Source organism: Pituophis catenifer, unplaced genomic scaffold (assembly GCF_029215685.1).
Source record: "Pituophis catenifer annectens isolate HBS135680 unplaced genomic scaffold, rPitCat1.0.hap2 SCAF_3, whole genome shotgun sequence".
Classification (NCBI taxonomy): domain Eukaryota; kingdom Metazoa; phylum Chordata; class Lepidosauria; order Squamata; family Colubridae; genus Pituophis; species Pituophis catenifer.
Window position 1 is genome coordinate 135,325,997 of NW_027256883.1, and position 26,411 is coordinate 135,352,407.

Consider the following 26,411-nt stretch of genomic DNA (forward strand, 5'->3'; position numbering starts at 1 on the left):
CTCGAGGAGACCTCCTCCCGAGGAGCCACTCCTGCCTTTTGGCAGCTCTGCATGCCCGTGCATCGAGAATAGGCTCCTCCTCTTCTTCCTCTTCACTTATGGGAGTTTCTGGAAGTTTTGAAGGCCCTGGCTGAATCCCTGCCTCTGGCACCACATCTTCTCCAGCTTCCTCATTGTCCGACTCGAGTGCCAGCTGCACAGGCTTCTGGCGCAGCACCACACCAGCCTCCTCGCTGTCGGAATCAGCTACTAGCTGCACAGGCCGCTGACGGGCCACAACAGCAATATGCTGACTCTGTAAACCGCTTAGAGAGGGCTGTAAAACACTGTGAAGCTGTATATAAGTCTAAGTGCTATTGCTATCCATATTTCATTTTAAATATAAAATGAAACAATAAATAGGAACAAACATATGCAATAGCAACAATTAAATCAATATAAACAATTCAAAATAAAATATATTAAATATGGCATTAACTTACTATTCCCATACCGCATCATCAAGAGACAACACTAAGATCTGAACAAAATTTGAAATGGACAAAGAGTAACTCTGTTGTGCTTGGTTCAGTTTCAAGCTGTTTCTTCACTGCAACATTTGATCATAGTCACCTCTTCTGACCTTGCCCATGTGGGAACCAGGTCAGAAAATTTCAGCCTGCCCCTCAGGCAAATACTTATGTCTTCTACCTCCAAAATGTGTAGTTTACTATAGCAAGAGCTACTGTGGATACAATTAGGCAAAAACAAGTCATCCTTGTTACCCTTACTACAACGGTATTGTCTTGAGTGTAATCTTATACCAGCATCCGGTCCAGCATCTGATCTTCCCCCACTGGAACTCCTCAGTAAACATATTAAAAAGAAGGCTCAGAGGCCAATCTTCTCAAATACTCTGGGCTTCTGTAAATTCCAGAGATCAATCAGAGCTTAACTGGACTGCTTTACAAATTACTGGGAAGGTCCAAAAATCACTTCTGAAATCTATGTGGATCTATGTGTCAAACTCAAGGCCTGCGAAACGGATCCAGCCTGCGGGGTGCTTAAATCTGGCCTGTGGTGCCTCCCTGGAAACAGCAAAGGACCGGCCTGCAATGCCTCTGCCAGAGAAAATGGAGCCTGGGAGGCCACATGTGGCCCTCCCCGGATCTGCTTTTGGCTGCAACAGCCTCTTGCAGCCCTCTGCCAGCAAAAATGGAGCTGGGGGGGGGCGCACATGGCCCTCCAAGCTCCGTTTTCGCTGGCAGAGGGCTGCAGGAGACCGTCCAGCTGAAAACGCCCCTCCTGACCTCTGTTTTCACTGGCAGAGTTCTAGCAAAACAAACTAAAAACAAAAGGAGAAATGTTTCCCCTTTTGCATTTGAGCATGCAAGAACGGTCAGGAAACAAGAAAGGGAAAGAGGAAAGACAAAGAAAAAGAAGGAAAGATAGGAAGAGAGCAAGATAGGAAAGTTAAGGAAGGAGGGGAAGGAAGAAGAAGGAAGGAAGGAAGGAAGGAAGGAAGGAAGGAAGGAAGGAAGGAAGGAAGGAAGGAAGATTATAATGAGAGGGAGGGAGGGTCTGAGGGAAGTCTTGCCTTAGCACTTGACCACCACAGATGCCCCCGACATGGCCATGCCCACCCCAGCCCCCGAGGTCAAACACAACCCTGATGCGGTCTTCAATGAAAACAAGACAGGCTTGAGGCAGACCTCTTAGTTGGTTTACCCACTGCGTAGAAGCATTCTGGAGTGAAAATCTCAGAGCAATCATGGGTTGATCTGACTATGTGAAAGGACTCACTCTTCCACCTTCCAATTTCAGATCACCAAACAGCTGATGGGACCTAAAATCCAAACCGAAAGTGTAACTGCCTATGTATGTCATTTCCAACCCATGATTGACTCCTGAACTTTCCCAAAACCTTCTTCAAACATATGGAAATTAAAATTATTCATTACCCAAAGCCCAGCCCTATGGTAAGTTCCAAGAAGTCAAGAAAAAACTTGACAATGCAGCAAGATGAACTACACAAGCAGGATCCTAACTGTCCCACTAGCCCAACATTATAGACACTTACTGACAACCACATACATGGCAAGAACATGCATTGTCATTAGATCATCCTTGATACTACTTCCACCATCTAGAGATTAAGGCTGCTATAGGACAGAATTTAGTGAAAGTGACATTGTCACTTTCCCAAACCAAATCTCAATTATATAATAAAGGTGAAAACCTGACCTTGAAACCCACAGCAACTGTAAATTGGGAAGGAATATATGCACTGTATTACAACATTAAAAAAACCAACACTATAATGAAGAAAGAACAAAGTAGTATATTTTAACTTCAAGGTAAGCCTAATATTGCCAGGTTAAGTACCATATTTTTCGGATTATAAAATGCTCTGGAATATAAGACACACCTACCTTTTGGGGAGGAAAACAAGAAAAAAAATCTGCCTCTGCCTCCCAGCATCCATCTGGTACTCATCTGGCCCATTCGCCACAGCCCATTTGGTGTGGCACATTTGGCATCGCTCATTCACTGCTGCTGCGGCCCATTCTAGAACAGCTGATTGGCCCTGCACCAACCTGCTGTATAAGATGCAGACTTTCCCACCCAGATTTGGAGGGGGGGAGTGCATCTTATACTCCGAAAAATACAGTAATTTTTGCCATTATCAGTTTTAGTTAATCACCATCATAGCAATAGCACTTAGACTTATATACTGCTTCACAGTGCTTTACAGCACTCTCTAAGCAGTTTACAGAGTCAGCATATTGACATCAACAATCTGGGCCCTCATTTTACTGACCTCGGAAGGATGGAAAGTTGAGTCAACCTTGAGCCGGTGAGAATCGAACTCCTGACAGTTGCCAGAATTAGCCTGCAATACTACATTCTAACCACAGTACCACCACTGCGCTTATCATTGCATCTTTAATGTTATCATCATTTATAGTAATCTTTATGGCAGAAAGCATCAAGTATAACTGTTTGGATAAGACCATAAATGTTTTAGACAGCTAATATGTCTGCACACCATGAGTCTCTGCTTTTCTCACCATGGAACATGGCTTGGAATATTGATGTAAATCACAGAAAAGACACTGTTGTTTTAGTTGGCAGAAAAATAACCTCATCCTACCAGCATGTTATAGTAAAAATAAGTATGAAATTTGGGCAATTCTAAAGATATTTACTTAATGATATATAGGTACTCCTCAATTGACAACTGTAATTGAGCCCAGAATTATAGTTGTTAAGTCATTGTGGTGATTAAGCATATCATCACATAACCAGATTTGAGTATAAAACAATTTTGCAGCAGTCATTAAGTGAATGCTGTGGTTGTAAAGCAAATTCAGCCCTGAATTTTACCCAATGGGCCTTTTTGCTGGAAATAAATGTGGAAACTGGCAGTAAAAAAATATGGTCATATCACCATAGGATGCTGCAAACAGCCACAAAGGTGAGCCAGCTACCAGGTGCCCAAAATATGATCACATGACTATGAGACTGTATTTGTGTAGTTGTTGTAACTTCGAAATCAAGTAGTAAGTAACTTTTGGGTGGGTCCATCCTAATTTTGAATGATCAATAAACAACTGATCATAAGTTGAAGGCTACCTGTAGATCCACCAATGAACTTTAAGAGTATAAACATAAAAAAATTTCACAAATTCAGAATTTGTAGAAAAGCAGTTTACTCAAATGCTGAAGTTTTGCAACTACTGATTTTCAGCATCAAAAACTAACTAAATGATGAACTTAAGGAAAACAGTAACACTCCTACTATATCATATTACAGCAAATTAACATAATGTAGTCAGGGAACAAGACTGCAGAACTAAAATTTCCATTTTTGTGGGTAATACTATGGAGTAAAAAATATTGTGCATGTCATTCAAGCCATCAAATTATATACCTTGTAACTGAAATTCAGAACTATAATTAGCACAAGATGAATTCCCATCATTCTTCTAAATTTTGTTTTTAATATATCATAGCTAATCATATTTTTAAGATTTAGGAGCATAAACTCCTACTCATATTGCCAGATTGCTTTTAAAAAACTGTTCAATCAGATCTGCAGTGAAGGTTCTGCTGAAAACCTCTGTACACTTATGTGAGGAACTTCTCTGTGGTGGCACCTCATTTTGGAACACTTTCTCCTCTGAAATTCAGGAAGCACCAATTATAACATATTCTAGTAGTCTCTTGAAACTTTGGTCAAGCCTTCCTAACATAAATGATGGAAGAATGTTTATCATTTTAAGAAATATATCTTTTCATAAAAAAAAAAGTTGTACTTTATTATTTTGAAGTATTCTACTGCTGTTTTTACCGTTAACCACTTTGAGATGCTTTGGCAGAGAAGTATCAATATATTTAATAAAAGGCATAAATAATGATACAGAAGAGAAAGTTAATCACAACCAGATGACACAAACATTCCAAATTCGGATGTTTCCATATATAACTAAACAGACATGAAGATGGCCACTTTTTTTTTTACATACAAACATCTGCAAGTAATGAACTGCAAATGTTGCTAAAACCTACAATATTTAAAAGCAGGTAAAACGTTTAGCAATAATATGTTCAAAACACTAAAGAATCTGTTTCCACCTAAATTGCTGCAAAAAATTTATACCTTTGACAAAAAGAAAGAAAACAAGTTGCATACCTGTAACATCTTCAGGTTCTGCTACCACAATGTGAGCATTTAATTCCTGTAATTTATGGTGCAATTCCTCTAGCTTCTTGTTTGATTTTTTCAAAATGTTGTCTACATACGCCAAGTTTTTTTTATCTGTAGTGACCTTCCTGAGGTTTTCTGCTCCTTCTTTGATTTTAAGTTCCTTCCTTATTTCCCGTTTAATTTGGTCCTTCACTTCATCCAAATTTTGTTGTACCATTGTGTCCGAATAGTCCAATTTCTGTCCAATGTTCACGTTCTCAGGAACAATGATATTTCGCACATCTCCCTATAAAAATCAGAAAAATATATTAACTCATTAGTTTGCAAAACTATGTGTGTTTCTACTATTCATTTGTTTTGAGACATTCTTTACCCAAAAGTCACAGAGCTTAATATGCTGACTGACAACACTAATATAAGTGTTGGATTTAGAGAATCTGTTGTATGCCTTTTTTTAACCTAAATGCCTTAAAATTCCACAAGATTTGTAACACAGGAATTTTATTCTGATAAGTCTGAGAACCACAGCAATCCTACACATATTCAAAACTAAGTCCCACTGAGTTACCTGAGAACTTTTTCTACTTAAACGTATATACCATATCAGCTCTAATACTTGTTGGGAAATAAATTAAAGCAATTATGCTGTGTACTATTAATATATTAAAAGGTTCATTTTTTCCCTTTTTCCCCTGCACACATCTGAAATATAATGTCACATATGCTCAATTTTATACAACTTTTTTTAGTCAGGTTTCAATCAAGTTTGAAACAAAAATTCCAACTGAATACCAAGGTGTTTCAGTATCTATGTCTAGTAAGTCACATATACATGGACTAACCAAAGATATTTGGTCTCTATTTCTAAATAACCTCAATCATATATAATTATGTTTACCTATAGTGTTATCTCATTTATATATCACCCCTACAAAGAGAAAAACCATCGTTCTTTTCTAGACAATTCATCCTTTCACCTTCCTTCTAACTGTGTGAACACATATAGGCACTCACAGATAATAAATATGCAGTAGAATGATTGTAAGACATTGGTGAAACTTGCCATATTTTTCAGATGTCAATTATCCATTGGTCCATTTAATACTGATTTTCCACAATGTTCAAAACACTTCCTGTCAAAACAGATAATTAAACTAAGAACTGAAGTCCAAATCCTAAATAAAAATAAACCACTTTAGAAGCTGGTAGGTAATGAGATCAAATCTGATTAGGAAAAACACGCAGATATATAATCTTGTTCTATTATAGGTTACTCACTGGTCTACTTAATAGTAATATGTCACTTGAACCATTACTGTACATGTTTTATATAGCAGGATGTTTTACCATTTGTTGATATTGAAAAAGTATATGATAACATAGAGTTTGAATTACAGAATTGTCTGCAAGACTATGAAGGTTACGTGCTGAATATAAGTGTATATGATGCAGTGCCAGAATTGTGTAAGAATAAATGAAATGCTTAGAGAATGATTCAACAGGCAGCAAGATAAGGATGTATAATATCCCCTTGAGAGTTTAATGTATTTATGGAAAAATGCATAAGGAATGCTTCTGCTGCTGTTTAATGGGTGTTGGTTGGGATTTAAATACATATATACTTTTGTATACAAATGATCTCATGTTGTTAAGCTGACAACCCTAAATAATTCTAGCAAATATTATATAGATTATATGGTGCTTGGATTGGAGTACAGATCTGAGCATTTAAATTAATGTTATCAAAGGGAATGGTAATTGAGTTTCACAGGGAAAACTGAGTAAATACTGGAAAATTATACATAAATGATGAAAAAGAAGAGCTATTTGTGCCCCTTGGTAGAATATTTATTTATACAGGGAAATAGATGCAAAATTTTTAAACATACATGCAATGTAAAAAAAAAGTTAATGGATAATGTATGGACTATTGTGAGGGATGAAACTTTGTTGAAAGAAGCATAATGTGTGGAAGGGTGTGCTTCTGCCCTTTTAAAATATGGAAGTGTGAATTGGGAATGTTAGGTGAAATATAAAAAGAAGCTGAATATTTTGGTAATGGAGTACTTAAAAGAACACATGTGATAAAATAAGAAGAGATGGGATGAAAAATTAATGGGCACTGAATTAATGGACACTGAATACAAAGCGGAGTGACACATGAAAGAATTTGTTGAGCTGGTTTGATATGGTGAGAATGAATGAGAAATTATAAAACAAATTATAAATATAGCAAATAGCTTAAGAGAAAGGAGAAGACTGAGAAAACAGGAAACTATTTTAGTAGGAAATCATTATTCTTCTGTTATATTCTTTCAAAAGCCATGGTATTTTCTATCAAGTAGTCTGTAATACTACATTATTTGTAAAATTTTATCTAATGTAACATTTTAACTTTACCCTGACACCGTTGCAATTTTTTGAAGAAAAAGTTGTTTTGTGTGATGAACTGTTCATACTGAAGGTGTAATGGCTTGGACCTCCTGCTGATTCCAACGAAAAGCCTCAAAACTCTCTTCTCACAATTCTGCTACACCCCCTTGCAATTCCAGAGGATTGCCAGCTCTGTTATCTCCCACAAGGCACTTTATTCTAGGGGAAACTCTTTTCAGAGCAGCTGGTTTTCCAGTAAGAAAATGGCAGATCCCTTTCAGTCTGAAGAAGGCTGGACAAAAAATAAAAATAAAAATAAAGAAAAATCATTTTCTGAAGAAGAAACAGCTGCTGTCTATTGAAGGACTTATTTTTTTTCTGAGCCACCTGATCTCACATGCCATATATCTCAGTTCATAGAATAAATCAGAATATATGTTACAAGTAGCTTCACTGACACTATCTTGATGTCCAAATTACTAGATCCAGCCTTCTTGCTGCTGGCTTTGAAGATGGGGATTTCCCCTTTTCTGGCTTTCAGCTAACTCTAGAGAAGAAACAAAAAGAGGGAGAAAAAAATTGGAGATTGCCCATGCCAATTGTAAAACCCAAGAGAGGAAACCCACACTCCTGACTAGCTCCTCAGCATCTGATTTAACCATATTTGGTTGTTGCTGTCTCTACTATCTGGATTGAGAGGGTATATGGCTAAGGCTCTGAACTAGACCATGTTCAGTCCATCCTCAGCCTGAAAGCCCATTGATTGACTTTAGTAAGTCACCCTGCCTCAGTACACCTCACTTCATAGTATTAGGAGGAAGGACATATTAACTGATCTTAAGCTCATGAATGAAAAGCAGCATATTAATTTAATAAACAAGAATAATACTAGTGAGTTAATTTTTCTTTAACTACTTCAGTTTCTGAACATCTTGAAAATGAATTTTTCCACGTTCAGTTTTGCATTAGTAGAAAATTAAATAACCAGTAACCACAAAGAGAAGGAAGAGGGAATATTGGACTAATGATTTAAAAATTAACAAACTTCCTAAATAAAATATTTACCCCCATTTTGTACAAAATCAGTAAGTGCATTTAAGTAGATCCTAAATGGATTGAACTTTGAATACGAGCATCTTAAGAAAATTTGAGCTTTCTTCCCAATAATTTAGTAAATTCTGCAATAGCTTCCACTCATTCCAATCAGAATAGGCTAGAGTCACCCAGATAAGCATCAAATATGATATTTGGAAAATTTTGTATAATAAAACCAAACAATTTCAAATTTGTTGAGTATATCTTACTATCAGAAGTGGATGCCTGATTATTAAGAAATATAACACCACCCCAAAATTAATAATTTACTTTTCAAATATTGTTAAACTTGTATGGGTAATAAAATATTATACCCACTTGTCCTGTTTAGTAAAGATTAGATCGTGTGGTTTGGAAAAGAACAGATCAAGTGGGAAATGAGATGTCACTTATATAGAGCAGAGCTGTGGGGCTTCTGACCAGGAGGCTGCATTCAGCTCACGGAGCCTCAACCATGATCAGATCACTTACTGCAGAGGTCTTCAAACTTGGCAGCTTTAAGACTTGTGGACTTCAACTCCCAGAATTCTCCACCATAGCTGGCTGGAGAATTCTGGGAGTTGAAGTCCACAGGTCTTAAAGCTGCCAAGTTTGAAGACCTCTGATTTACTGGCATACTGAGAAAAATAGAAGGTTAAGATTTTCCTTTAAGAACAAATCATTTTCTTCTACATTTCATATGCTGTTTATGTGCTTATGTGTATAAAATGTTTTATTTTATTGTTACCCATTCAGAGTTGGCAAGGGCTGCAGTGGGAAATAAATGTATAAAATATTGGAGAGAAAAAGACAAGCACTTTTTTTCTCTATGCACTGAAAACTAAATAGGCAGAAGGAAAATAAAATTATCCTCGTTTGGAGTAAATTATAAATGGTTTGGTTTGCACAGCATATTAAACCATGGGGATTCATAATGTTCCAATCATCATTTAATGTATGCCAAGTTTGAAGCCAACATGTTTTCTGAGAGTTTGTTTCCAACTCAGAATGCATGTTTTGTCCCCAGCTGGAAAAAAATATACATGATTTTGAGTATTCTCAGCATTCTGAGCAGTGCCACTGGATGTGTTCTGTGACAATCCAGGTTTTTTCACAGCCTAGTCTATATAGCAGCAGATCCCCGTTATATTCCTGTTCTGATTAGCTAAGATGTGTAATATAAAATTTTGAGAAGGAGCAGTTGTTGCCAGAAAAAAAGTAGACCCTACACAGCTGCATGCCTGCCAGTCCAACTGATAAATTACTTTTTTAAACCCCTTTGCTGTAGGAAAGCTAAGATTGGTGTGGATGGATTATGTTATATTAAGCTTCATTTTGTAGGTAGGTAGTGTGTATCCTACTGAGGTTGTGTACATAGTACCACTAGTATAATATTGGTTTGAGTTGTTAAATTCTGATGCCTACATCTTATTGTTGTAAGGTTAATATTCTCTATGTAATTAAGAAGTACCAGCAGCTAGCAACACTATTATACTATGTGCAGGGAAAAAAATCAGCAGAGAATCACACAAATTATTTTGCTAGGCTTGCACTTGGTAAGCAGCTACAAAAAGAAGATACATATCAAATCTGCTTATATTGCTTAGTAAATGGGAGGTCAGATTAGTGAAAGAGATTATATATATATAAAGATTGCTGAAGTAAATTATTTATTAAAACTGAAATGACAGCTGTCTGATTTTCTGTGATTTCAATGATAAGAGATAGCAACTCATTATAGACACTACCTCACCCTTACTTGTGGTCCTGGCTGAAAAACAAGAAAGTGGCAACTGATCCTAAATTCTCAATGTTTTTTCCCTGGCTAGAGCAGTTAAGTTTTATTCCGCCAAATGTATTGTACAGAAAGTATCAAATGAGACTGTTTTGTTTAAAGCTCAAAATAAATACATTTTCCTTTTTATATTTTTATATTAAAAATGATAAAGTGTGCTTCCCTATGATTATGTGAATTCACATTAAGTGGAAATCAAGGAAGCATCACTGTTTCTTATAGTCCAATGCAGCTGTGAAACTCTGAAAGAGAAGAGAGGCTGCCTACTTCAGGCACCTGATTTCCAGAAAGTTCAAAACAACCAATACATCTTTAACATGAATAATCATAACAATAACACCATTTAGGCCATTGAAGTGAACTCCCTTCCTTGTAGAGAAATACAAATTAAAGTATCCCAGATAGCTATCTACCTTGAACATATATAATGAGGTGGAACCCACCATCAAGGTAATTGGCACCATTGTCAAACTCCTCTCATTGCTTTTTCCCTAACATTTTGTAAGAATCAGGATTTCTAAAGTTTATATTCACCATTCCATGATCTGTATTTAAGAACAAGAGAAACAAGTCAGCTTGTCCTAGGTAACATCCATTCAAGTGCTGGAATAGTGCTATCGTGCCACTCCAGGTATCCATTCTCAAACCTCCTTCAATCCTTTTTATATGGCTTAGTTTCTAATACTCTGATTAGAATTGTCATTCTTTGCACCCGTTCCAATTGGTTAGAATCTTTCTTAAAATGGGGTGCTCAGAACTGAACATAGTTCTTGAAGGGGGTGGGGGCTGACAAAAAAAAAAAAGAACAATTATCTTCCATTATTGGGAAAAAAGTTGTTGATGTAGCTCAAAATTGTACTGTTTTTTGAAGCCTCATGACACTTGCTGGTTCATATTAAATGTGCAATTACTCTTCTGCAAGTACTATTACCAAGTCAGATATAACCCATCCTGTAACTGTATGTTTGATTTTTTTATTTCCTAAGTGAAGAATTTGGAACTTGTCTCTGAAATTTGATGTGCTATTTTCAGCCTATTTTACCAAACTACAAAAATAGTATCAATTTTTATTGCTGCCTTGTCAAGTATCAATAACCATTCAAGTTTATATTTTGATGAGCATAAATTGCAGTTCTTTATCCAAATCATCAAAATACTGAAGTGTAAAGGATCCAGAACTGATCATTGAGGCACCTGTACTTGATACCTTCCCCCAACTCAATGGATAATTCTGAGAAGAAAGCCCTTTAAGAAGGTTTTTGTCTCCTCTAAATAATATAATATGACAAATGCAGTATATTAAAAACATTGTGGAACTATTTCTCCTGAAAAAGACTCCGAACAACAATATTTAATCAAGAACAACATCCTTGAATACAATGGTCCAATTCATATAGTAATACTAAACATTATGAAAACAATTATTTTGAAATTACTAGAGATTATGGCAGATTTTATTTTTTATTTAGACACACATATAAATTCAGAGAAGGAAAGAGTATTAAATATGTTTATCACCTTGAATTATTTATAAAAATAATAAAGGCAGGATAAAATTAGACACTGAGATTCTATTGCAATTTAAGGAACAAAAATGATTTTTATATAAAAAACACATTCCTTGTTAACAAGGCTTCTTAAACTAGGTTAATTTCAATAGGAACACTTTCTAAATCAAAATTTTCTGGAGAACTAGGGTAGGATAGGTAAAGGTAAAGGTTCCCCTACACACGCGTGCTAGTTGTTTCTGGCTCTAGGGGCGGTGCTCATCTCTGTTTCTAAACTGAAGAGCCAGCGCTGTCTGAAGACGTCTCCATGGTCATGTGGCTGGCATAACTAAATGCCAAAGGCACATGGAGCGCTGTTACCTTCCCACCAAAGTAGTTCCTATTTTTCTACTTGCATTTTTACGTGCTTTTGAACTGCTAGGTTTTCAGAAGCTGGGACAAGTAACGGGAGCTCATTCCATTACATTGCACTAGGGATTTGAACCACTGAGCTGCCGACCTTCTGATCGACAAGCTGAGCATCTTAGCCACTGAGCCACCGCATCCATCTGTAATTCTATTTCTGCTATTGTTGCATAAGTGGGACTCAGAAACTATTTTTTTTTCTCATCTCAGATTTAAATGCCACCTTGACCTCAAAGGTCCCTTCCAACTCTTATTATTCTGTCAAATATATAATAGTATGTAATACAACATAATATATACATCTATATCACAAAGATATATTCCTAATAACAGAATTCTTTTTGTTTCTTTGTTATCTACAGAAATGTCTGAACTAGAAGGACTGTACTGAGCTGGAGAAGCAGCAAATGTATATACTGAGGAAGACTTAATTACAAGTCGTATAGCTAGTTAAGCAAGTTTGCAAGGGAAGTATGTATGACTCAGAATGAAATTTATGCCACTACACAGATCCCATATAAAGTATAGAAATAATAAAGCTCCAAGAGTTCAGATGTTCAATGGACAAACTGTATAATAAGGTTGTGCAACACTTGAATTCAAAGGGAAATCTGTGTTTCCCTGCGTGGGTACATATGTAGCACCTGCTGATAATTTCTTAGCCCAAATTAATCTTTTTTGAAGATCATGTTGCAGTGCATAAGCCTAGAAGAAGATACGGCTTCTTTAAGGAGTTGCTGACAGGTGTCATATGAGAACCTGTATACTCCTAAACTTCCTTTTCCCTTTGAATTTTAAACTCTGAACAGTCTAACAAACACCATGAATCATAGTATAGTATGTATATATATCATTTTCTGAGGCATTTTTTTAACCAAATTTCCTGCCCATGACAATAAAAGCATTCAGTATGAAACCAATTAAGGTCTAGTCAGTTTCAGGCAGCAATCCTAGTGGGTAGGAAGGTTTTATTCAACTAATTAAAGTCACATCATCAATAAGTGGAAACCTCTTACGGACATGGTATAAAAAAGAAAATGAATTTGTGACATGGTTTTGATGTTTGGAAAGAATAGGCTATAATAAAGGAATTATCATATAGACTAGAGAAGGGAGGACTGATTAGGTTTGCCAACAGGAAGATCAGAAGCCACTTCTTTATTTTACTTACAAACATATTTTGTTTATTTTCTTTGTCTCTTCCTTTCCTTTTTCTTTCTTGCATGTACTTTTTTTTTCTTTGAATGTATTTCTTTAAATAAAAGCTATTGTAAAACCTTTAAATAAAAGCTATTAACCAGGTGAGACGGCAAAAATAAAATTTAAAAAATGCAGAACAATCAAACATAGGACACTATACCATAGAACTTTATCTGAATTGAATGGCAATAGCCAGTGATCTTCCCAATTAGCGACCATTTCATTTCTGATTTAAGGAAAGATTGAGACTGCCAGACAAGAGGAGGGTATACTCAGGGGTGGGCTGCTGGGGGTTTGCAGGGGTTCGGGAAAACCTCTAGCTACAATTCTGTGCAGTTCAGAGAACCCCCAAATCTTGTTCCTGGCTGTCCCCACCCACCCTGCCCCTCCCCTCCCAGGAGTCCCCACGCGGCCTGTTTTGGATGCAGGTAAGTGCAGGGCACGCAGGGAGGCTTGGGGAGGGCAATAAATGGGCCTACAGGAAGTTCGGGAAGGCCAGAAACAGGCTGTTTCCGGCCTCCAGAGGAAATTTTCACCCTCCTGGAGGCTTGAGGAAAGCCTCTGGAGCCCAGGGAGGGCAAAAACGCCCCCTCCCTGCCATGGTGCAGGAGGCCGACTAGGCCACACCCACTCATCAACCGGGCAGAGAACCCCTTGCTAAAATTTTTGAAGCCCACCCCTGGGTGTACTATAAGCCTTCTGAAGCAGATCAGGTCAAAAACAGGCATTACAAAAAATGCTAGTACTCTAATTTATTGATATAGGCTTCTGAATTTTGAAAATTAAGAAATTAACCAGAGTCAAGCCAGGGCAATTTTCATCATCCTCTCTTGTCTTTCTGGGCTAAGCTGATGTTTTTATAATGGCTGCCACTTACTTTCTTCAAAGCTATCTCCATACTGCTCTATGAGTATGTTTTCAAAATAAAGCAATTCAATGAAGACTTCTATACAGAGAAAAATCTAACAAAAATTAAATTATTTGGATGGTTACATTTTTTAACTCTGGCACTATGTCTTCTTTTAGATGTTTTTGCTTCCTAAAAGAGATTTTTAATTAAAAAAAAATCTATCAGCTAGGATCTTTTCCTGTAATAAAACAGTACCCTATAATAGGGGATATAGGATTGGGGAGAGGCTCTCCTACTATCTCACATTACTAGGATGTTAGAAGAGCTGAAGATAGAAGGGACGTTGGTCTTACCGTGATACGTTCCTTCTCGTAGTGTAAAATGGGAGGTGCCAGTCTGGGTATTCCCTTGCTCTAGCTCTATGTCCTGAGCTGAAAATTCTGAAGATCCGCCTCCCTGGTGACGTCTCTTCAGTTTTTGCCAGCGAAGCCAAAGCGAATGGTACGCAGTCCAGGTAAATGACATTCAGTCTGAAAGATAAAAAACAACAAGCTCCACCAGGGGAGCCGGCCCAGGCAGCCACAGATAGGGTGGGGCTGGCACCTCCCATTTTACACTACGAGAAGGAACGTATCACGGTAAGACCAACGTCCCTTCTCCATAGTGTAGAAATGGGAGGTGCCAGTCTGGGATATACCAAAGACTGACCAGCCCTAAGGGAGGGAGCTGTCCTGGGCCGACGACCCCGGATCTTCAAGAACCCGCTGCAGTACTCGTCTCCCAAAGGCCGCTTCCGCCGAAGCGAAGGAGTCAAGTCTATAGTGACGGATGAAGGGAGTGGGAGAAGTCCACGTGGCCGCCCTACAAATGTCTTCCACTGATGCCTGCGTAGACCAAGCCGCCGTCGTGGCAGCGCTGCGGGTAGAGTGGGCAGTAATCCCCTGAGGTACAGGTAGAGCCTGGAGCTCATAAGCAGAAGAAATGCACGTCCTAAGCCAGCGTCCCACCGTGGAAGAGGTCACCCTGTGGCCAAGAGTCGACGGCTGAAACGAGACAAAGAGTGCCTCCGTCTTTCGGAAAGAAGAGGTTCTAAAAATGTAAATGCGGAGGGCCCTCCTCACATCCAGGGTGTGCCAGGTCTGCTCCAAGGCGTGCCTAGGCCGAGGGCAGAAGTCAGGCAGGACCAACTCCTGAGCTCGGTGGAACAAGGAGTTGACCTTAGGAAGAAAGGCAGGGTCCAGCCGCAGAACCACCCTGTTGGGATGAAAAATGCACAGGTCTTTCCGCACCGATAAAGCCGCCAACTCAGAGATCCGTCGGGCCGACGTGACGGCCACAAGGAAAGCTACCTTACACGATAGGAGACGGAGACTAGTCTCCCGTAAAGGTTCGAAAGGTGCCTTTGTTAAGGCCTGGAGAACCTTAGCGAGGTCCCAAGTGGGGTAACGGTGAAGAGGAGGCGGCTTTAAATTAGCCGCCCCCCGCAGAAAAATCTTCACCCTCGGATGGTTGGCGAGGGAGCCCCACTTCCTAAAGGTCAAGACAGTGCCTAACGCAGCCACCTGTCGTCGTAGTGTGTTAGTGGAAAGTCCCATGTCCAACCCGTCCTGAAGGAACTCCAGCACCTCCACCACCGATGCCGAAGTCAGGCTCAACTGTCTGGAGGCACACCACCCAGCAAACCTGTTCCACGTTGCCTCATAAATTCTTGTGGTGGAGGGTCGCCTGGCCGCCTGCATAGTCCTGATGACCCTGGTCGGAAAGTTCTCCCGCCTCAAGAGGCCCCGCTCAACCTCCAAGCGGCTAACTGCAGTCTCTGTGGGTCCGGATGCAGAACCGGGCCCTGGCTGAGCGTGACTCTGTCCGGGGGGATCCGCCAGGGATGGGCGACCGACAGGTCGACCAGGTCGGCGAACCAAGGCCGTCTGGGCCAATGAGGGGCCACTAACACCAGTTCCGCCCCCTCCAGCAGCAACTTCCGAATGACGGCTGGGATAAGGGGTAGGGGAGGGAAAGCGTAAAGGAGGCCCTTGGGCCACGGGGTCCGCAGAGCGTCCACCCCCGCCGCTCCCGGGGCAGGAAAACGGGAGAAGAAAAGAGGAAGTTGAGTGTTCGCTGGGGAGGCGAAGAGGTCCACTACCGGGCGACTGAACCGGTCGACTACCTCCGCAAACAAGTTGGGATGGAGCCTCCACTCCGAGGGGTCCATCATGGCTCGGCTCAGCCAGTCGGCTTCTATGTTGTCCGTCCCTGCGATGTAGTCCGCTGTCAGGGACAAAAGGTGAGTCTCTGCCCAAAGACAAAGGGTCTCCGCCTCTCGCATCAGAGGCCCGGAACGAGTCCCCCCTTGTCTGTTGATATGGGCTTTCGTCGTCGTATTGTCTGTGAGAAGGAGCACATGCTGCCCCCTCACCTGCGGAAGAAAGGTCTGAAGAGACAGACGGGCCGCCCGGAGCTCCAACCAATTGATCTGATGGGATAGTTCTTGGTGGGACCAGCGGCCCTGGGCCACCTGAGACCCGCAATGGCCCCCCCAGCCCATCAGGCTGGCATCCGATGTTACTATTACCCTGTGGGGATCCCTGAAGAAGCACCCCTTCTGGATGGCCCCTGACGTCCACCAGGTCAGGGATCGTAGGACCTGCGGGGGAACCTGAACTCTGACCTTGGACGAGCTCGTTCCTGCCTTCTGAAAGGGGAGCAAGAACCACTGTAGTGGTCTCGCATGGAACCTGGCCCAGGGAACTATGTTCATACAGGATATCATCTTTCCCAACAATTGGGATAGCTGGGCTATCTGAGCTGTCCGAGACTCCCGAAGAGACTGGATCAGCGCCCTGATACTGTCCTGTCTGTCCGGGGACAGGAAGACCTGCCCCGCTAGTGTGTCTATCAGGGCCCCCAGATGAACTAACCTTGTAGAAGGTATGAGATGACACTTCGCCAGATTCACCGAAAACCCGTGGTCCCTCAATACCTGAATTGTCGTGGTCAAGTCCTGTTCCACTCGCCGCTGGGAAGACCCTTGAATGAGCAGATCGTCGAGGTAACATTGAATTCTGATAGGAAGAGACCTGAGATATGCCGCCAAAACAGAGAGAATCTTGGTAAACGTCCGGGGGGCGGAAGCCAGCCCGAACGGCAGGGCAAGATATTGGTAGTGACGGCCTGAATAGCAAAACCTCAGGTATAGACGATGCTCCGGTCGAATTGGTATGTGGAGGTAGGCTTCGGTCAAATCTATGGAGGCTAGGAAGTCTCCCTCCCTGATTCCGGCTAAAATGGAATGCAGGGAGTGCATTTTGAACCTCTTGTAGACGATAAACTTGTTGAGGTCTTTCAAATTTAGAATTGCCCTCCACCCTCCCGAGGCCTTTGGGATGACAAAGAGGATGGAATAGAACCCGCGCCCCCACTGTCCCAGTGGAACCGGCTGAATGGCCCTGATATCCAGTAAATGCTGGATAGCCGATTCCATGAGTACCCGCCTGAATGGGTCTCCAGAAACGGGGCAGTGGAGGAAACGCCTCGGAGGGGGTGAAAGGAATTCGAGGGAGAGCCCTGCTCTTACTGTCTCCCTCACCCAATTGTCTGTAGTTAGGTCGTCCCAGCGGTCCGCAAACAGGCCGAGCCTGCCCCCAAGAGGGTCCAGCGACGGATAGTCACTTAGATCTCCTGGCCCCTCTGCCACCGGAGCCCCTGAAGGGCTTGTTGGATGACTGATGTCGACCCCGGGAAAAGGCTGACCTATCTGCCTGATAACTAGATCTGGAGAAATGAAACGGCCGTTGCTGACGGGGGAAGCTTGGCCCGGCTCCCCCCTGGCGGAAGGAGGGCCGCCTATAGTAAGGGGATGAACGGAAGTCCGTTCGTCTACTCTGGGATGGGAGGACCTTCCTCTTATCCCTGGTCTCGATGAGTAGGGGATCTAAGGCCTGCCCAAAAAGAAACCCCCCTTCAAAGGGAGCGGAAGCCAACTTCCACTTGTTCTTCCCGTCCATTCGCCAATGACGTAGCCAGAGCATACGCCTAGCAGTGACTGATGAAGCCGTGGCCCTGGCAGAGAACCTGGCAGCAGCCAAGGTAGCATCCGCCGTGTATTCGGCTGCAGCCAAAATCTTAGAAAGGTCTTGGTGGGCCCGAACATCATCTGGTGCCAGATGGTCTTGAAGCTGGCGGAGCCATCTGACCGACACTCTGGTGAGAAAAGATGCCGCCGAAGAAGCTCGTACAGCCCAGGCATCCGCCTGGTGCGCGCGACGAAGTGCCGTCTCCTCTCGCCTATCTTCAGCCTTTAGAGCATCCTCTGCATCAGGTGGTAAAACAGAAGAAGACGTGAGAGCCGCCACCGGAGCGTCCACCTTAGGAACTTCCAACAAGGCAAGCATGTCCGCATCCACCGTAAACAACTGATTGTCCAGCCCTGATGCCCTGGATGGGAGAGAGGGGGCCGCCCACTGTCTACGGATCATGTCCAGAAACATTCCCGGAATAGGAGTAGTATCTGCCTCCACTGCCTGCTCTGTAAAAAGATAATCATCCTGTTCTCCCGTACCCGAGGTACCAGAGAGTGCTGGGTCAGGGCCCAATCGAGCAGTGGCCCTGGCCTTTGTCAGAAGTGGTTTCAAAAGAGCGGGGTTAAATAAGCCCTTGAAGGCGGGCCTAGGTGGCTGCATCTGATCCCCATCCGAAATCTCTCCTTCCTCCAGACAGTCTTCTGCAGAGTCAACTAACTCAGAAGGAGAAGGGGAAACTTGGCAATGATAATCCTCAGAAGGGGCAACGAAGCCCTGGGGCTCCACCTCAGGTCTAAGGGCATACATTTGGGCAAACATCTGTGACTGAAGTTGCATCCCCTCTGCTATGCCCTGCCTAATTGCCTGCTCCACCCAGGACTTCATGGAATTCTGCACATCTGTCTCCCCCCCTTCATCCTGACGAAGGCCAGCCGCAGTGGGGGTATAGGTGGCCTCAGGACGTTTGTTGGTCCCAGAAGGCCCTGGACGCTGATGGAGCTCGACCTGCATCTCTGGAGACCATGCCCTGGACGGCCCAGCCAAAGTGGGAGAATGGACAGTCTGAGGGACAGAATCTTCCCCAGTCTGAACTGATGTCTGAAGTACAGGCGCAGAGGCTTGAGAGGTGTCAGCAGCCATATTAATGGCAGCAGCCCTTGCAAATTCTCTGTCCAAGGCACGTTGTCTAACTTGAGCTGTCCTTTCCTCAGCCTTGGAACGCCCGGGGCGAGATCTAGCCTTGGCCCTAATTTTATTTGCTGCAGCAATGCTGGCAGTTCGAGGCCTAGAAGCCCTGCCCTTGCCAGGTGGAGGAGACCAGGAGCCCTCAGCAGAGAAGGATGATTGCCTGTCAGCATCCTCCATGATATAAAGTCAGTTGGCAACACAGAGAAAACCAAAATCCAAAGACTCTGCAAATAAATAACAAAAGAGAGAGAAATAAATTAAAAAATAACTTATACAGGCCTTGAATTGAAAAACAAAATGGCTCCCGGGTCTCAAAATGGCCGCTCATCAACTGATGCAGTTTAAATAAAGGCCCTCTCTTAAGATCAGAAGCAGTATCAGGTCAGGCCGGCCAGCAAACCCGCAGATAGAATTACTCTGTTCAAAAAAATTCACTCTCTCCTCTGCTTCTCCAAGGAAAACTGCAGCATTGTGCCCAAAGGCTGCCAGGGGAGCAAGGCCGCCTGAGCCAGTTCGCGCCCAAAATGCGCGGGGACGAAGGCCGCCGCGACTTACAGTCCGCCATCACAATCAACGTTATAGCATGGCCCTGGCTCCAGGCCAACACCCCACAGCCATCGCCTTTTCTGAACCCACCAGCCAAATCCAGGCTGGTGGGGCTACAGCCAGTCTCCAAACAACGAAAAAGGCAAAAAAAACGCCGCTCCGCTGCACAGCTGACGAGCGGTGATCAAAGGGACGCCGCGGCAAGGCAAAATGGCGCGCGCGGCTCCCGTGGCTGTTTTGCACGCCCTAGAGGCTCCAGGGGTGGATCAGAAGGGACCGGGGCGAAAGCCAGCCGGCTAGCCCCTCACCGCTGCCCAGCGTAAAGGGAAGAGTGGGGGGAGGACAGCAGCCGCCCCCCCATGCTCAATCCAGGTACCGGAGAGCTCCCCTTAGACCAGTACCTGTAAATCCAGACCCAAGCTGAGCCGGTAACAGCAGCAACTTTCCAATACCAGCAAGAAAGAAATAAAGAAATAAAGAAAAGAAAGAAAAACTAGGAAATCCAGGGAAAATTAACTATTTTTCTCTGGCTCAAAGCTCAGGAGCTAAAACTTGCAACCATGAGCTGTGCTGAGCTGAAAAAAAACTGAAGAGACGTCACCAGGGAGGCGGATCTTCAGAATTTTCAGCTCAGGACATAGAGCTAGAGCAAGGGAATACCCAGACTGGCACCTCCCATTTCTACACTATGGAGAAGATACTGCTACAAAGAAGCAGTGCCAATGTTCCCTTACTGAGCAACTGTCCCCTTAATGAGATTAGATTAGCACACACCGATAGTTTTCAGGAAGTTTTCAAAAGTTAAGCTCCCCCACCCCCGAGAGTCTTTACTCCTAGTGTGTCATTATTTTTCTCTCTCATTTTCATTTTATTTTTGGATTTTAATTGGATTTTAACTGTTTTAATTGAAATATTGTAACTTTCAAGAGTTGTGAGATGATACAAATATTGTTAGAAGTTGATAGTAATTCAAGGTACTGGTTGTCATCTTTAAAGTCTTTCATGGCTTGGGACCAGGTTATCTGAGGGATTGTCTCTTGCTGGTTACATCTACCCGACCCACCAGAGCAGGGAGACAAGAAATGTTGCAGGTCCCATCCCTTAGGGACATATACCTGGTGGAACCCAGAAGAACAGCCATCTCTCTGGTGGCTCCCTCTCTCTGGAACATTATTCTCCTAGAGATTAGAATGGCCCCCACTCTAACATTCTTCCAGAAGGCACGGAAGACCTGGTTCTGCCATTGGCCCTGGGGAACGCAGAGCGGGATGGAGTCCATTATATGTCTCATGTGATATGTTGTCGCTGGGGTGGGGGGTTATATTATTTTATTAATTTGTTATGTGATTATTCCCTTTTATTAGTTTTATTGTTTTATATATGAGTTTTTTATTTTCCTGTAAGCCGCCTTGAGTTGCCATGTGCGAATAGGCGGCAATATAAATTTCCTAAAATAAATAAAATAGTAACAAATAGTTGTTACTATCAGTACTACTAGTACTAACATTACCAGTAGAGGTTGGTATAGGTAGTCCTCCCTTAACAACTGCTCTGTTTAGCGACTGTTCTAAGTTATGACAGCTCTGAAAAAGGTACTTTACGACCAGTCCTTTATGTTTGCAGTAAATTTGCAGTGTCCTCGTGGACATGAGGACAAGACTTGGGCTGTTCCAATCTTCACAGCATCCCACTATTATGTAATCACCATTTGAGTGCCTCACATATGGCTTCTGACAAGTACAGTCAATGGAGCAGCCAGCAGTAAAATTGCAAGTTGTGGTTGTGTGAAGTTTCACTTAATGACCATAGGTCAGGGGTGTCAAACTTGCAGCCTCACATCACATTACGTATTGTGACTTTTCCCCCCCTTTGATAAAATGGGGGTGGGCGTGGCCAGCATGTGATGCATTTGGCCCGCGGGACGCTAGTTTGACACCCCTGCCATAGTTGATTTGCTTAATACTGTAACTGACATGGGCCAAAACTTAGATGCTGACTCTGAGCTTGAAGAAGATACTCCAGCAGAACTTGTAGAAAATCAGGCTCAGGAAACACAAAGCCAAAAATCACACAAGGCTGATCAAAAACAGGCATCACCTGGACAGCCAGAGTGTCAGATGAGAATGATGTAAGGTCTCCCAGCCCCCATACCCAGCCAGTAGATAGAAGAACAGAGACGAGACTTCTCTATTTTTTGCCAAGGCTTTTTGCCAAGCAAGGGAAGAAGTCTCTTGATCAGCAACAGCTGGCCGCAGCCTGATTTAAAAGACAGCCTTATCCCAAATTCCTTTGCTTAAAACAACTGTATGTTCTCTGGTGGACGTGTGATAATTTGGGTAGATTCTGCCTGTAAAATTCTGATCTATGAACTGGCTGAAAAATCTGATCCAACTCTTGGAACCTTGGACTGATTTTGGACTATTCTTCTGCAAATTCTTGTTAAAAAGCTAATTATTCAAGCAAGTGTCTGTCAAAGACTCTGTTTTGGCTTGCATTGTTTTGTTATCTCTTTGACCTTGAATAAACTGTGAACTATCCCAGCAAATATTGTGAGTTAGTATTTGAAACCAAAGGAAGGATGATGGCAGAAGTGTGGTTATAAATTTGTTGCAGTCATTATGATGTCTTACTTAAGAATGGAGTTGCCAATCCCAATTATGGTCATTATGTGATGAGTACCTGTATTAAATTACCTACTTGGTTGAATATTTCAGAAAAATATGACCATCAATTATAACAGATCACAATCAGCAGCTCTAGGTATAACTCAATATGAATTGTAACTGAAATTGTACCATTAGATCTTTCTGCAAATTAATACAATCTTACAATTCCTCAATCACTAACCTGTTAACTAAAGAAAGGATGGGGTGGGGGTTGGAAATATGTCATAACTCATTCTCTATGATTTTCTGTTCTCACATTATCTAAACATATTAAGCATTTGCCTAACAATGTCAAAAATTTAAATCATTATAGCTTTCCATGAATAAATACATTAAGATATAAAAACCATTATTTTAATCTTTAATAATTTAAGAAATGAATCCATTAATTTTATTTCTTATCCTATTTATTCTAAAAATGTAAAAAAAAGAATAAACTATTAAATATAAAATACACCAAGTGCTTTGCAATTTGGGATATACATGAGTGTGGGATGGAAAAATAATTACTTCATACACTGAATAAGCCACAACCAAATGGGTTCACCCAAAACAATGAACCTAAAACCTGCTTTACAAATCATATAGCTTAGTGCAATGTGTGTGAATCTAGCCATTATCTTGCACAATTTAAGCAATCAGAAGAGACAGTGGTCAACTAGAAAGGATTTGTTCACATATTCCTGTAAGAATCTAGTGTTGTGGACCAAGATTCTTATTTCGGAGTTTGTTGAATCAATGGTTTTTAAAGAGAAATTACCACATTCTCACCGGAAAAATAATAAATCAATTCTCCCAAATATTCCATTTTATATTCATATGTTTAATGTTTCAAGTCACAATCAGAAGAGTAATACCAATCTCTAGATATCAGTACTAAATATTTAGGTGTGCTCACCTGGGATATTTTCAGTCCTACCTCAGCAATGCATCAGATAAACTGGATACCCTTAAATGATTTGTTCCTGCTTATTATGATTTTATTATTTTTTAGGAGGTCAAATCCTGGGCAAGAATCTGTTTTGTTGATCACACTTATCCTATGCAAAAAAGGTACAATCTGTTATTTTCATAGGAAGAGCTGAATGTTTATGAGCTAAGTGCACCACAATGTATCAATGAAATGAGATACAAGTAATGTATCTAACAATTGTATCAATGAAGTTCAAAATAATCCTTCCTAAATGTCATATCCATAGATCAGGAACACTAAGAACACCTCATAAATCCCTGTATCTTTACATCTGTTGGTAATTAGGAGAAAGTAAGGTTTGGTTAGGAGGCTGGCCAAATATGACCAATTTGCTCATAATTTATCACCAAAGATTTCAACAGGGTTCTCAGCTCCAGCCTCCTGAATTGCAGCTAGGGAAGAGTGTCTGGTAATATCTCATCCATTACATTACCCCTTTAATCATCTTACCATACACTAGAGTCCCCTTACACTGAGAGATAGCCAGGCCGCCAGTTTTTTATTTCCTTGTGTTCTCCTTATCTTTGCAAAACATGCTCCAAACCACTCATTAATGGACACTAATGTTAGCCCATTTGGAACCTAAAATGATTATATACTAGAAATATTTTTAAAATTTTCTCATTCATAATAACATATATGTAAAACATTTGATGCATGTTGAAGGAATATGAAGTTTTCTCAACTCAAATAATGTTGTAGAAACCTAACAGGAAGTATAGAATTTATTTGTATGTTAAGTATAAATCAACTTGCCTTTTCTCTTTAAAATTTATGTTCTGAGGCACTTTAGATATTTGCAGAGAGATATGTCAGTTATATCATTTACTTTTTCCAGTTTTTCTCCCCAAATAGGTTACTATTAATCATTTCATTCCTTTACATGAAGCAAACAAGCTTAACTAGCTCAGCTCTGAAGGTTTTATGACTAAATATAAATAATAAATAATGTTTGGTTTTAGTCATTTGGCTGTCACCTTAAAACTCTTCTACAGATAAAAACACATATATGTACGAAGCTTGTAGTGAGAAAATATTGACTGACTGATACAGAACTACATAGATTTTTGGCTTGGACAAATTCAGGTATGGATATAAATAAACTCCCTCAAATTATAAAAAAAATGTAAATAATAGTTTTGATTCGAGATATCTTCTAATTGGACAATTAGAACTATTTCCTTTATCTTCTCCACAAGCTGTTCCAGAAGGAGCCCTGAGTTTTAGGCACCAGTGGAGAATGCATATAGGCTGCCTTAAAGTGGAGACAGAATCAGCAAAACCTAATTCTACAATCAAATTTATACTTGTTGATTTCAATTACACAGCTACAACATGACAGAAAGAGAAAACAGGTCTCTCTCAAATCTTTAACTAGTTTAGTAAACCATATTAATTTCACTTTACCTGATGTGGTTATTGTTTACCAATCATTACAAATACCTAATAAACGTGGGACACTTAAGTCTGAAATTGGCAAATAAATTTAGCTTATATACAGAGAACTGGACAGTACTGACCAGTCCTGGAACTGATGTTTACATTTTGTTTTAATGAATTTAAAAACTTCCTTCTTTTCAAGGAAGCAGAAGGGGATGATTTTCATGGGTTTTTCATTGAATGTGCAATCCTATCCCTATACTACTATCCATTCCTATAGAACTTCTGGAGCAGATATTCAGAAACACAAGGGGATGATAAATATAAATTAAATTTTCTCTCATCGCAACAGCACAAGGAGAGATCCCTCTAGAATAGCTGCTCCTGCCAATAGTGTGTTAAGTGGAATCTAAGTTATGGGACAGTATTTATAGTCTTAACCAATGATATTTTCAAGAATCTACAGTAAATGCTTCCAAGAAACTTTCTATTGTAATGTTCATTCACAATCTTTATATTTAAAACAGCTCATTGTTAATACTTTGCATTTAAAATTCATGGTGTCAGAAACAAATGAAAATAGGTAAATTTTTACCGTTAAAAAGAAATGATGAAAAATCTAGCTGATAAAAGTATCTGGAGTTTTCCAAACACAAAACAGTAAGAGACAATTACCATATTGGGTTTAAGATTCAACTTACCAAACAAACAAACTTTGCTATCAAAGAAAACATGTCTCCATTAAAGGAGATTACAGAGCTCTCTACATGGGCAATGATTCAAGAACTACAGCAGTAGTCTGGCATGCTTGATTTACACTACTCTTACATTTCCAGGGCTGCTTCTAACTTTAGAGTACATCAAACGTCAATATAAGTTTCTAAATATCAGATTCTATAAATAGCTTGTCATACATTAAAAATAGTTAACCAAGAACTAATATTAAATATACATAAATTGCCTTTTATTTCCTTAACCTTTCTATAATGGTCTTATTTAGTATGCCATCATCTATCTATCTATAATAATTGCAAGAACTTCATTTTATTATTTAAAAAAAAAAAAACTCTTATGATTTGGGCTCACCAATCATTTTTTTTCTTAGTTGTTAAAAGCAGCCGTTTTTATTTCCAACATGATATATACATGTTAGACAGTGAGAGGAAGAGTCTCCTTATTCACAATCCATCTTTAATCAATCATGACAGTCGGGGTCTACATATCTCTGTCGTCTTCAATAGATTTGTGCCTGTTCAATCCTTTTTCATGTAGGACCAAAACGAATACTAAGGTATTTTTTAAAAGTGGTGGAAAATGTAAGTTTTAATAAACCAAGATGCACTCTAGCATGAAAGAAACTACCAAAAGAAAAAGTGAGGACAAATAATTATGATAGATATGGGTCTCTCATAATTCGCTAGTTTCACATTATTTTTTCTTTGAAAAATAAAATAGCCAAATAATAAAAGGGAAGTAAATTTGATGAGGATTAAAATGTGATGCCATAACTGCCAAATAGTGTAATAAATGTTATTTCAATACATGCTGGATTTCAGAAATAAAGAAGCCAGCCCATCTTTTTAAAAATAATTATCCCTACAATCATGTGTTTTGCAGCAGTATTTCACTATCCACTTAAATATTGTACACACTCCCAACACAATATGCATTTAGCAAAGTTTGTATATATCCAACATTTGAATGAATGGTATCTATATCAAAAGCAACATGGATAACAATGAACAAG

The 26,411-nt window shown here is 40.6% G+C and overlaps 1 protein-coding gene across 2 annotated transcripts in view; it reads right to left on the minus strand.

Annotated features, from left to right (window-relative positions):
* Window positions 1-26,411, minus strand: part of PKN2 (protein kinase N2) — a 71,281-nt gene that overhangs the window by 37,934 nt on the left and 6,936 nt on the right. For both annotated transcript variants that reach the window (XM_070941221.1, XM_070941220.1), the window contains exon 2: window positions 4,676-4,976. In XM_070941221.1, coding sequence (XP_070797322.1) covers window positions 4,676-4,976 — 301 coding nt within the window. The remainder of the gene's footprint in view (window positions 1-4,675; window positions 4,977-26,411) is intronic.